This window comes from Erythrolamprus reginae, chromosome 1, assembly GCF_031021105.1.
Source record: "Erythrolamprus reginae isolate rEryReg1 chromosome 1, rEryReg1.hap1, whole genome shotgun sequence".
Taxonomy (NCBI): Eukaryota; Metazoa; Chordata; class Lepidosauria; order Squamata; family Dipsadidae; genus Erythrolamprus; species Erythrolamprus reginae.
The window spans coordinates 115,696,060-115,709,934 of record NC_091950.1 but is presented as its reverse complement, the minus strand read 5'-3'; the positions used below and the strand labels follow the sequence as shown (position 1 = coordinate 115,709,934).

Below are 13,875 nucleotides of genomic sequence, written 5' to 3'. Positions count from 1 at the left end.
CACATTGATGTGAGAACGTGAAAAAGCAAAAATAAATTGCCTTAATTAATACATTTCCCTTCATTTGCCCCATGAGAATGCTTTCCAAGAGTTAGTGAATATGAGGAACAGTGAGGGATGAAGCATAAAAAATTACCACAGGAAAAAGCAATCACTCAAGTTCAAGACCAAGGCCTTTTCCAGCATCCCATGTGTCATTTCAACAGATTGCCAAGTCTTTTTCCAACCTGAGTAGAAACTTAAGAGAACTATATTGGAAGCATGAGTGGGAAAGGAATAGCGAATGCTATTCTATTCATAAAATTATGCTCCCATAATTAAAATAGTAAGGAGAAATAGAAAAATGAGATGAGTTTGGGAGGAGCTGTAGCATTCTTTGATCTTCTCCAGCTTTCTAAGGAGCAATGTTTGGTACAGCTTGATATAAGAAGAAAGTATTAATTAGTAAACAGATGTAAGTTTGTTGAAAGAGGTATCATATTACCTAATACAATCACTAACATAATTTGATCTTTGTAGTCTAGGTTCCTTTTCTCATGATAGTTACTGATTTTCTATCTGGCTTTAGTTATACTTCGTTTAACTACTTTTGTAAGCTTCCCTTTATTTAAGCACTAATTTTGATTGTTGATGATTTGGAATATATATTAAAGCAAATCTATCAATCCATATTTTTCTTTATACTATAAACTACTTAAATTAGAAATTACTAATTAGATTTATAGGAGTAGAAAGTGGGAAGGTAATAGATTATGTAAAAAATATACATAAATTATTTTCTAACAATTGTTTTATAAATATTGCACTATCTATACTAGCAAATAGTTAGACTGTTAATGTTAAAAAAAACTACCCTAAATTTGCTCATTTCATTCTATCTTAATTATCTGACATGACTTGTAAAGAACTTTCTTCAAAGGTAAGCTACCAAAATAGTAAATCTATTACCTTTACAATACAGTACTGTACAAATAGAAGCTTAGATAAAAAAGGAGAGGGAAAGGAAATTGTTTGTCTTTTAGACAAAGATCTTTTTTACATTTCTAATCCACTCACAAATCCCAGCAACACAGTTGTGAGAAGCTGAGTAGTGAGAATGTGAGCAGCTGCTGTTATTAGAACTAAAAAGTCTGACTAGTGCCTGAGACAGAGAGACCACATGTTCGGCTGTCTTCTCATCTTGCCATCCTCACCAATTAACTATTAACACGGAGGGCTGGACACATGCTCTTGGGGGCTCTTTAACAGGCTTCTTGGAGACTGGAACAACTACACAGCAGGGCTCTGGGAACTGAGTAGTCTGTAATATAGGAAAACCTCAGACGCTTTGCTCCTCCTAATGACAGCTTGGTCTGCAATTTAAAAACTCTATTAAGTTATGTCTTAACAGAGAAGAGGTCCTGGAAATTTAACTACTCCTAGAAACTCCTTAAGTTTTAGTCCATGGAACAAGCACATCACAATTATTAAAACAACTACTCCCTATTGTTAGATTAAGAAACAGAAAGGCAACATATGGGATTACAAAGCCAAATCACCAACACAGTAGAGAACATTCAGAAACTTCAAACAAAATCAGAATCAAGATATCATCTTTTGATACAGGGGACTGGTTTCAGAAACATAAAATTAGATTGTTCATTATATTAGTAGATTCCCAAATATTATTATTGCTTTCTTTTGAAAAGAATAGTCTTTTGTGTTTTTTGATAAAATAATAATTCCTAGAAAATAAATTATTAAAGGCACATCACAAATGCAGTACCATCTTCCATTTTCCCTATTTCCTTATCCTGGACCATCCCACGCAGCTGATCCAATATCATTCCATAGAATGCCTTTGTTTTCTGCAGTGGTCAAAGCAGAAAGTTCCACTACGTATTAATAATTCTCTTTATTAAATTCATTAGGAATCATTATGAAGAACTAGAGAATGTTACAATAAACACTTTAATTTGGAAATTAAAAAGGAAATTGAAAATTATCTGCTAGTAAAGAAAAACGGACACAACAAATGGTTCTCAACCTTTTCTTTACCTTTAAATGCCTTTGTAACATTTCTTACAATGACATTGCACCACTCCCAGCGGTCCACGGACCACAAGCTGAGAATCATTGAATGTAGGATATTGGAATCATATTTCTCTAGCATGTTGTGATTAGTAATAATCCACTGAATTTGTGTATCTAACATGATTGATTATAGTAACTGGATTAAATTTACCTGGATCAGATGAGTTGGAACAGTGATGATGCAGGCAGATAATGACGTTCTCAGGAGGCCACGCAGAGCATACATAAATCTGGTGAGGCTGTGCAGATTTTCTGGATTTTCAGTACAACAGATATCATCACCCCACAATACTGAACCAAGACTCTGAATTCCTATTCTCAACACATTCCTTTGTTTTTTCTATCAAATATGGAAAAAAGCAGAAAAAAGAAAAAAAAATTTAGTGAAAACTGAAACTTTAAAAAGAAAAAAACTAACTTTGGGGCAATTTGTTCTTTTATATTCAATGAAGAGGAAGTAACTTCTGAGTTAAGAACTATAAAAGCAAAACAAACAAACAAAGACCCACAGGCGCCTTTCAGGCTGGCCAATTTAAGCATTCCAATAGTATCTAAATTTTGTGGGGAAAAAAGAGTTGGAATATTTTTGGGGATTCAGATACCTATTACAAGTGTCTAGTATAACATAGATATTATACTACTGTTTCATAAAAATGTTAATAACTGTACTTGAAGTGATTATAAATACTTCTATCAATACATTGATTTAATTTAAAAAAAACATGGTTCTGAAGATTACCTTGTGATTTGTTTCAAAGAAAAAAACCCCAAGAAATTGCTTTTTGAAGTTAATATTATTTATTTTATTTGTTTGTTTGTCTGTTTGTACAAGATAGCACGTAAATATAAATATAAATATAAATATCTAACATAAGCAAAGTTAAGTACAGATAAATGAGGACAATAGCACAATAAGACAGGAACAGTAGGCACAATGGTGCGCTTATGCACGCCCCTTACAGACTTCTTAGGAATGAGATGCGGTCGACTGTAGGCTTAGGTTAAAGTTTTGGGGGTTTGGGGAATAAACCACAGAGTCAGATAATGCACTCCAGGCACTGATTACTCTGTTGCTGAAGTCGTATTTTCTGCAATCGAGTTTGGAGCGGTTTACATTAAGTTTGTATCTATTGTGTGCTTATGTATTGTTGTGTTTGAAGCTGAAATAGTCAATGACAGGCAGGGCATTGTGGCAGATGATTTTATGAAGTACATTTAGATCAGATCGAAGGGAACATAGTTCTAAATTATCTAAGGCCAAAATTTCAAGTCTGTGGAATAAGGTATTCTGTTGAGAAAAGAGGAAGAGGACTCTTCTTGTGAAATATTTCTGGACTCTCTTGATTGTATGAACGCCCAATATGCAGTGCAAGTTCCAGACAGCTTAGTTGTATTCAAGAATTGGTGGAGCTAATATTTTGTATGCTCTGGTCAGCAGTGTAATATTGCTAGAGAAGAAGCTATGCAAGATTAGATTAGAAACTCTTAATGCCTTTTTGGCAATGTTGTTACAATGGGCTCTGGCACTTATGTCATTAGATATGAGTACTCCAAGGTTCTTGACAGAGTGAGGGTCATCTACAAGGGTGTGTCCTCCAAACTTGTATTTTGTGTTCTGATTCTTTATGCCAATGTTTAAGATGGAGGATTTGAGTCTTTGGAGAAGGGTGGCATACATATCTAATAAATTGAATTGAATTGAATTGGTTGAGATTTGAAGTTGACAGTTGTTTGGCCATTCTGATCCATGGTCAAAGTCTTTTTGAAGGGTAGCAGCATTGTCGGTGGTGTTAAATAGATTAACATCGTCGGTGAGGAGAATGCAGTTGCTTATAATATGATCACAAAGGTCGATTATGTAAAGTATGAAGAGTGTTGGTCCTAGAATGCTGCGTTGAGGGGCACCACTGTTGACAGGTGCAGGACAACATCATCTCTCCTTCCACCACTTGGAGCGGGGAACTTTTGACCCCCTCAGAGAAGGTCTGCAACTTGGAAGTCCTTCTCAATCCACAACATCTCTGTTGTTAGAACAATAACCCCTTTGGTGAGGGGGACATTTGCACAGGTCCACCTGGTGCACCAATTGTGGCCTTATTTGGACAGTCCTTACAGTCACTCATGCCCTCATCACCTCAAGGATCAATTACTGCATTACACTCTACATGGGGCTACCTTTAAAGAATGTTCGGAGACTGCAGTTAATCCAAAATGCAGCTACGAGATCTGTCATGGGTTTATCAAGGTATATCCATGTATCACCATCACTCTGTGAGCTGCACTGGCTACTAATTGATCTCTGGGTGCAATTTAAAGTGTTGGTTATTACCTATAAAGCTTAGTACCAGAGTATTTACGGGACCGTCTCTTGCCTCATGTATTTTAACCACTTGTTATCCATTTGCCAGGAATGGCAGTTATCCAATCATGTAGGAGTCTAGAGATGTCATAAGGTTTTAGTTTCACAAGTAGTTTGTCATGTGCCATTGAATCAAAGGCTTTACAAGTCTATGTAAATTGTGTCTATTGTTTTACCCTGATTGAGATGTGTAGTCCATACGTTTTTGCAGTGTAGGTGTTCCAGATTACAGGATAATTTTTTTCTGAAACCAAATTGTGTGTTTGAGAGAAGGCTGTCAGTTTCTCAGTGGAGGGTAATGGATTGGTTTATGATTGATTCCAACACTTTGCAGGTGATGCAACATAAAGAGTTTGGTTTATAATTTTCAATGTTACTTGGATCTCCTTTTTTGAAGATAGGGATGATTGTGGCTACTAGCCATAATGAGCTAGTCCTGAAGGATTTTTTTTAAAAAAATTATGCTTAGAGGTTCAGCTATGGCTTTGAAGAACTTTTCTAAGAAATATGCACATAGTCTCTTAGGTCCAACACGGCAACTCTACCTCCTCTACAGGTTTCACGATTGGACCAGTAAACATGATAGTCTTTTACTGTGATAATTTAAATTCCTGAATTTAAGGAATGGTACCAGGCTAAGAATATGTCTTATGTTTTTAAAGGTTTTTCCCCCTAAAATTCAGATGACACAATACATGATTTATATAAAGCTTAACAACTGAATGAACTGAAGTATAAATATTTATATATCTGATTAAATGTGGGGAGGGGAGATTGGTTATGTTTAGTTCATTTAATCATTAGTATATTTTTTTATCTGTAAGGAATAATCACTCTTTGACATAGATCCTATTCTTTTTTTTATTTCACTATTTTATTAAACAAGATTTCTAAAAACCCCAACTGCTAAATCATTAGCTTGGAGCTTGCCTACCACTTAAGTATGGTGTAACAACACTCAGGCATTTCACTTCACCACAAGTCCAAGGTATGATTTGTGTAGCATAGAAACAGCCCGAGGACGTCTATTTTTATAACTTTTTTGGTTGTCTCAACATCCTTAAACCAAGAGGAGGCTACAATGGCTATATATTGGCCCTATGCCTGTTTCCTTTTTAAATTTCAGGAAGGCTTTAGTCATAAGTGATCCTCTTCTCACTATATTCTTTTAACTGGTTAGTACTCTGGCTATATTTTATTTTATTTTGAACCTGATGTTTTGCTGCCATTTGTAATATTTTCCTGTTCTTTTATGACGAGGCTGTTAAATTCGCAGTCCTGACAGCCTTGAATGCATCATGAGCTGGCCATGCCCATGCCCGGTTTAGCGAAGGGAAAAACAGTTGTGATATATCACATGATGAAGCCGTGACGATGCAAGTTTGACACTCCTGTTTTATAATATAATCATTTAGTTCTTAGTTGTTTTCAAACACTATTAATTTTGATATAATGACTACTGTTTTCTTTTTTCTTAAAAAAATCATACAATGGTTTGCTTTCTTATCTAAAAGTGGTTTCATCCACTTGTGATATCTAATAAAAATGAGAGACCACACTTAAATACTATTTTTATCTCTTTCACAGTATCAAGGAAAAACAAACAAACCTACCTCTTTTCCAGAAATATCATATTTGCTACATGCTTGTCAGGATTCCTGTCGCTTTGGTGCAGTTGCTTGTAATATTCTATGAATTTCTGCTTCCAAAGGACCTGTCATCATGTTTGGAGGAACAGCTCAACATACTATAGTAGAACTGTTACAACATGCCTGTTGCTATGGAAACCAGAGCAGAGATGCCTATCAGGGACCAATTTACTTATCCAGAAGGGCACTGCTACTTCTAAAGGAAAAACCTGTTTATCCGTAAAGCTACAGTATGTATAAGCTAAGAATTAAATTTAACAGGAAAATGCTGCTTGACAAATACAAAAACAAATAAATAAAGCCAGAGAATGTAGAATTGTAAGGAGAAATTGATCAGAGATTTAACTGCTAGAGATTTGCATTATCATATTTCTAGCTGATAGGAGAATGAGATAGTAAAGTTAACCCTTCATACACTAAACATTTGTATTTTTTTTCAAACCACAAATATACCATATATAAATGAAAGATGTAAGTCTCATTAATGAAGTGTCTCATAAGTTGTCATTGAAAAGCAATTATAAAACTGTTATCAGTGCTTGGAATCAAACAGATTTGTTGCTGAATCATCCATTGAGATATTATAAAAAGGTATGTATCTTATATGCTTGTAAATATCTGAAGCAAGTTTAATACCTGAAAAGTGGAATCATTGTATCCTTGTTGACAAATGACTTTCTGAATAGAATGAAGCAGTCTGGTGTAAACACATGCCTTTTTACTAAAGAGAAAGCCAGAATATTTTATTTAATATATTTTTATATTAGCTGAAACATTCAAACATTCAATTTTACAAATGTAAGAGATAAGAAATAAATGTCTTTAAACAAATTAATTAACAAATGCTCAGGGTGGCAGCATTTTAAATTCCTATAAGCCGCCTTGAATCATCATGTGCAAACAGGCGGCATTATAAATTTCTTCACATAAAATAATAAATATAAAACAACTATTCTGGTTGTTTTTAGTTCTTGCATTTCCAGCACTTTAGTTCACCAATCAGACATGGAGAGCTACTTTAATAAACCAAGTGAACCCTTGTCATTATTAACCTGAATAGGTTTATCTAAATCTACTAGATCCAGAACACAAATGAATACCTCATAGTCCAGATGCCTACTCCAGCCTCATTTCTGAAATTCCCACAGCACTTCCAAATTTCAGTGAAGTTATCAACAGTAACCCATGGAGATTACATGTTGTGTATTAAATATGTTTGTAGAAATGCTATTCCTTTCAGGTGGGAACTCTAAATCTGAAGGGAATTTGAAATTCACAGGGTTGAACTAATAGCTCCTTTTCCACATGCAGATCTCCTCAGACTTAATTTTATTATTCTGGCTCCAACTGGTGTTATAGAACCAGCCAGATAGCTAAAAATCAGGTGGAGGCAACTTGATTGGTTAAGATCACTGAGATGAAACCCCACCCCCCCAAATACACTTTAATAATTAATTAAATGCATATGCCTTATCTCCCCGATGAGGTGACTTGGGTGATTTACAGATCAGACTGTAAATCATGTTTTCCATTAATGTTTTTTCCTCAAATCTCAATAATTGCAATTCCATTAATTCAAAGCATTCATACCCACCAAAAATGCAGCATTTGATGTAGCTTGGAGAAAGCAAATTCCCCACCAGACCTATATCTCTTTCCTTCAGAACAAGTGTCTCTACTATAATCAGCTCTTCTTTTCTTCCACATAATTCCTATCCCTTCCTTCCTTTCCATATATCATACTTATATACTGATATTGGATGGAAAAATTTAACATAAAATTATTTCTAACAATTAGACCTTGTGTATAATATTTCATAGGGTTTTTTATTTTTAATTTGTTGTCTAACAGTGAGAAAACCCTTTGCTATAGGTTATAGCAAATATTACAGTTGGCTAGGAAAGAGAGTTAACTATATTAGTATTTCGTGGGCACAGGATAAAATTCTGGTATTTATCCAAGAGTATCTATCAATAAATTAACAAGACTGAATTATTTTCAAACTCTGGGGTTTTTTTGCAATTAAGAGGGGTAGTTAACATACAGTGAAAATACTGGCAAACTGCCCATGTAACACCAACACTCCGCAATCTGCATTGGTTGACGATCAGTTTCCGGTCACAATTCAAAGTGTTGGTCATTACCTATAAAGCCCTTCATGGCACTGGACCAGGGTATCTACGAGACCACCTTCTGCCGCACGAATCCCAGCGACCGGTTAGGTCCCACAGAGTGGGCCTTCTCCGAGTCCCATCAACAAAACAATGTCGCTTGGCGTGGCCCAGGGGAAAAGCCTTCTCTGTGGCGGCCCCGACCCTCTGGAATCAACTCCCCCCAGAGTTTAGAATTGCCCCCACCCTCCATGCCTTTCGTAAGCTCCTTAAAACCCACCCCTGTCATCAGGCATGGGGGAATTGAGACATTCTTTCCCCCTAAGCCTTCATAATTTATGCATGGTATGTTTGTTATATGGATGTTTAGTTTTATAATAAGGGTATTTTAGTTGTTTTTAGTATTGGATTTGCATGATGTTTTTTATTACTGTTGTTAGCCGCCCCGAGTCTATGGAGAGGGGCGGCATACAAATCCAATAAATAATAAATAATAATAAATAAACTGTGAAGTGTTTTACTTGTTTTCTTGGCCAGTCAACATATTTTTATAATTAGCCTTCTTTTCTGCCCAAGAATTGTGAACTCACCATGACTTTTCTTCACTATCCAAGCCTGCTTCTCCAGGAAAGAAAAAACCATCCCATTTAATATTTTGGATTAGTTCTGGAGCCATTGTTTTAGATAAATCAAAGTAGTGTCCAAATTTTGAAAAGGGTATGTGGGTTACCTGTGAAAACATAGAATGAATGTTATTCTCTGAATAGCATGTAATATACAAATTGTCTATTATTTTAAAGGCCAAAGTGTTTAGTGACATCTAATTGTTAGGGTTCATCGTGAATCTGGATAATCAAAGTCATCTACAGATAGTCCTCCATTTAAAACAGTTCATTTAGTGACTGTTCAAATTTACAATGGCACTGAAAGTGACTTATGACCATTTTTCAAAGTTACAGCCTTGGCAACATCCCCATGATCATGTGATCAAAATTCAGATGCTTGGCAATTGGTTCATACTCATGACTGTTGCTGTGTCCCAAGCTCACCTTGTGACCTTCTGACAAGCAAAGTCAATGGGAAAGCCAGATTCAGTAAATAACCGGGTTACTAACTGTAGTGATTCACTTACCCACTCGGGCAATAAAGATTGGAAAACTGGGCAAAACTAACTTAACAAATGTAACAGAAATTTTGGCTCAACTGGGATCATAATTTGAAGACTACCTGTACCACTGAAATCTGATGCTGAACCTGTTTCATTCAAGAGTTTCCAGATTTAAGACATTTTAAAAATCCAGAAGAGACTTGCAAGTATGTAATATTTATTATTTACAGTGATGATCTAAGACATATTGTAGGCTTAAATAGAAAGCTTATTATAACCACCTTAATGTACTTTCCTATGAACAGATACTGACATTTTCAAGTCAGCTACATGACTTGAAGTCAAACCTGCCTTTTTTTAATAAACCCACACAAACAAAAAGGTTGAGAAGAAAAAGAATTGTGCACATACAGTCATATAAAAAAGAAAGTACTCCTTCTTTGATTTCTCTAATTTTATGTATCAGGGCATGGTAAAAATAATGTGGTCCTTGGCAGTTCTTAAAAATAGGTAACTGCAACCTCAGATGAACACATGACATATTACACATTTATTTTAAAACAGGAAGCAAAAATGGAGAAGCCATGTGTGAAAAATTAAGTACATCTTATGATTCAATACCTTGTAGAATAGAATAGAATAGAATTTTATTGGCCAAGTGTGATTGGACACACAAGGAATTTGTCTTGGTGCATATGCTCTCAGCATACATAAAATAAAATATACATTTGTCAAGAATCATGTGGTACAACACTTAATGATTGTCATAGGGGTCAAATAAGCAATGAAGAAGCAATATTAATAAAATCTTAGGATATAAGCAACAAGTTACAGTCATACAGTCAACATGGGAGGAAATGGGTGAAAGGAATGATGAGAAAAACTAGTAGAATAGAAGTGCAGACTTAGTAGAAAGTCTGACAGTGTTGAGGGAATTATTTGTTTAGTAGAGTGATGGCGTTCGGAAAAAAACTGTTCTTGTGTCTAGTAGAACCACCTTTAGCGGCAATAACATGAAGTAATCATTTTATGTATGACTACTGCCCTCTCACATTGTCGTGGAAAATTTCATCCTACTCTTACAACATTGCTTTCAGTTCATTCAGGTTTGTGGGCATTCATTTAATGCACAGCTCTCTTGAGGGTACACCCCAGCATTTCAATTGGATTGAGGTCTGGACATTGATTGGGACATTGTAACACCTTGATTCTTTTCTTTTTCAGCCATTTCCCCAGTGCTGATATGTGGGGGATTATTGTTCTATCCCATGGCTCAATGTCAGCCAAACTGTATCTGTTGGACAGATAGCTTTATATTTGACTATAGAACACTTTGATATATAGATGAGTCTACGGTTCAATGACTACAATGTATCCAGGTTCTGTGCCTGCAAAACAAGCCCAAATCACCACTTCTCCACCACTGTGCTTGACAGTTGATATGAGATGTTTGTATGCTGTGTCTGGTTTGCATTGTGCATTATGCACAAAACATTTCCATTTTGGTCTCATCTGTCCAAAGGACAATATTCCGGAAGTCTTGATTTGTTCCAATGCAACTTTGCAAATATGTACTACCATGGGTCTTTTTTTAGAGAAAAGAGGATTTCTCCTGGCCACTCTTTAAAACAAACCATACTTGTTCAGTCTTTTTCTAACTGAACTGTCATGAACTTTAACATTTAGCATGCCAACTGAGGCCTCAGCCTGAATGGAATGCTTGCAGTTTCTCTGAGCATTGCATGTTCTGTCCTTGGGGTGAATGTCACATGACATATTGGGACTTTCCCCCTCCTTCACTAAACCAGGCGTAGGTATGGTCTGCACCTGACGCATCTGGCCCATGGGCCAGGAGTTTGACAGCCTTGCTGAGACATCCACTCCTGGTAGGATTGGGAATTATCTTTAATGTTTTCCATTTCCTGAGTCCTTCGGGACTGGGCGGCATAAAAATCAAATCAAATAAATAAATAATAAATTTGTGAATAATCTTCCTCACTGATAGTATAAGAGCAGAAGAGATGGACCATGAGGTCTTTCTCTGCCATCAGTCTTCTATGTTTCTACTGTAGAATGATGGATTTTAAATTGTTTGGAAATGGCCTTATAACACTTCCCAAATTGTGGGAAGCAACAACTGCTACTCTAAGATCATTGTTGATGTCTATCCTCTTTGGCATTATGTTAACACTCATGCAAATGCTCAAGACCAGCAAACTTCTAAAACTTCGGCTTTCATAGAGGTAGTCACACTTGCTAATGATAAATTGATCAAGGGCACTTGATTAGCAGCAGTTGGCTGCTACTCTCTTACGGAAGCTATAAGGATATGCTCAGTTTTTCACACATGGTTTTCCCATTTTGGCTTTCTTTTTCTAAAATAAATAATGAAATGATGTCATGTGTTGTTGTTCATCTGAGGTTATATTAACCTACCTTTAAAACAGTGAAGATCAGATGATTTTTACTATGTCCTGATATGTAAAATGACAGAACTTAAAAAGAATATATATTTTCTTTTTACATGACTGTATATCAGTGAAGAGCTACCAAAATTTTTACTACCACGCTGTGGGTGTGGCTTATGCAGGACACCCTGCATTTTCTTTCAACATCTTTCAGTGCATCCATCAAGGCGACCAAAGCAGTTTCCGTGCTGTAGCCGGGCCTGAATCCTGACTGCTGAGGGCCTAGCTAATTGGCTTCTTCCAAGGACAGCTGGAGCTGGAGCGCCCCCACTTTCTCAACAACCTGCCCCATAAAGGGAAGGTTGGAGACTGACCGATAGTTGTTAAGAATGGCTGGGTCCAGGGAAGGCTTCTTGAGGAGGGGGTGCACAAGTACCTCCTTATAGGTGTTCTGCCGGGCTCTCTGATAGGAGCCTCCCGAAAATTCAAGGGTGCAAATTTCAGACACACACACGTTTGAAAATTCAAAACAATGTTCTTTATCACAAAAGTCAAAATACACTAAGCACTCTTTTTGCATTGCAAAGAGCACTCTTCCCAAAACAACCGGGTAGTCTGTACAATTTCCTTTAAGCAGTCATTAAGTACTTAGCCAGCAGCTGTGGAGAAACTTCACACCCCTTCTTCTTCCAACGAAGTGAGACACACACACACACGTTGCTCTGCTTTGGTTTCAAAGGCGTGAAAAAGCAACTAAGTCCAGCACACAAGATTCCTGACGAAACTGCAACAGATATTCTTCCACAATGGCCAAACCCACATGCTGCTATTTATAGCAGCAGCCCTAATTACTGGAGCCCCACCCAAACACAGGTGGCCTCCCTTATTTCCTGTAATATGTTCTTACTTGGTCTCTTCTACACATAATTCTGTACTTGTGTGGGTCCAAAATGTCATCATCTGAAGCAATAGAAGGAAAATTGACTGCCTTGGCTCTGTGCCAAGCCCTCCTCTACCGAGTCACTCCCACCTTCTTCTTTGTCCGAGGAAACTAAACTCTGAACTGATTCTGTCGGCAATAACACAGGCCTGTGACATGTTGAAATTTCCCTGCATCCACCTCCCCATTTCCTGGGTCAGGAGCTGGGCCAGAGCCAACCACAACAGTAGGGATCCAGAAAGGACCCCCTCCCCAAAGAAGCGTTGACAATCTCCTGGACCAAGCTCCGTGTCATCTCCCTGCTGGCCGAGACCAGCAAAGAGGGACATGGATCCAGTAAACAGGTGGCAGAACTCACAGCTCCAATGGCCTTGTCCACTTCATCAGGTGTCACCAGATCAAACTCTTTCCAGACAGATGGACAAGTACGGGCCCCAGCCACCTCAACTGACTCATTGTCAATCGACTCTGTTATCCAATCGGAGTCGAGGTCCGCCCGATGCGAGCGATTTTATCAGCGAAAAACGTGTTAAAATCCTCGGCACTACTCTGTAAGGGCTCCCCAGCTCCCCCCTGGTTAAGAAGGGAGCGGGTCACCCTAAACAGAGCAGCTGGGCGGGATTCCGCTGATGCAATCAAGGCGGCATGATACGTGCATCTTGAGCACCACTTTGTAAGTCTTAATATGAGCTCTTACAAGTGTTCGATCGGATTAGGACTTACTCTTCCTCCATCGCTTCTCTAGACGTCTCTTCTGGCATTTCAACTCCCAGACCTCCTCGTTGAACCATGGAGCTCTATGGGGTCTAGTGCCACAGAGAGGTCGCAATGGCACAATCCGGTCAAGAGTCTCCGTTGCAGCCTTGTTCCAAGCTTCAGCAAGAGACTCTGCCGAACTGTGGACAAGTGCATCTGGAATAACCCCAAGCGCCCTCTGAAAGCCCTCTGGGTCCATCAGACATCTGGGGCAGAACCACCCAGTCGGTTCTGCCTTCCTGCAGGGAAGGATTGGAGCCAGGAAGACAAGCCACAATAGAAAATGGTTTGACCATGACAAAGGCAACACTTCTAAGCCCCTTAGTCTCAGACCATTGCTCAGTTGCTCAGAGAGGAAACCATGTCGGGTGCATGTCCCCCCTCGTGAGTCAGACCCTGTACTACTTGAGTCAGGTCCATGGCTGTCATGGTGGCCATGAACTCCTGCGCTAGCCCAGAGGCTTTGCCGA

At 37.8% G+C, this 13,875-nt stretch overlaps 1 protein-coding gene across 3 annotated transcripts in view; it reads right to left on the bottom strand.

Annotated features, from left to right (window-relative positions):
• The window catches only part of ELP4 (elongator acetyltransferase complex subunit 4), a 147,447-nt gene that overhangs the window by 81,509 nt on the left and 52,063 nt on the right, over window positions 1-13,875 (bottom strand). For all 3 annotated transcript variants that reach the window (XM_070762162.1, XM_070762145.1, XM_070762155.1), the window contains exons 5-7: window positions 8,784-8,923; window positions 6,718-6,802; window positions 2,225-2,413 (exon numbers count right to left, since the gene is read on the bottom strand). In XM_070762162.1, coding sequence (XP_070618263.1) covers window positions 2,225-2,413; window positions 6,718-6,802; window positions 8,784-8,923 — 414 coding nt within the window. The remainder of the gene's footprint in view (window positions 1-2,224; window positions 2,414-6,717; window positions 6,803-8,783; window positions 8,924-13,875) is intronic.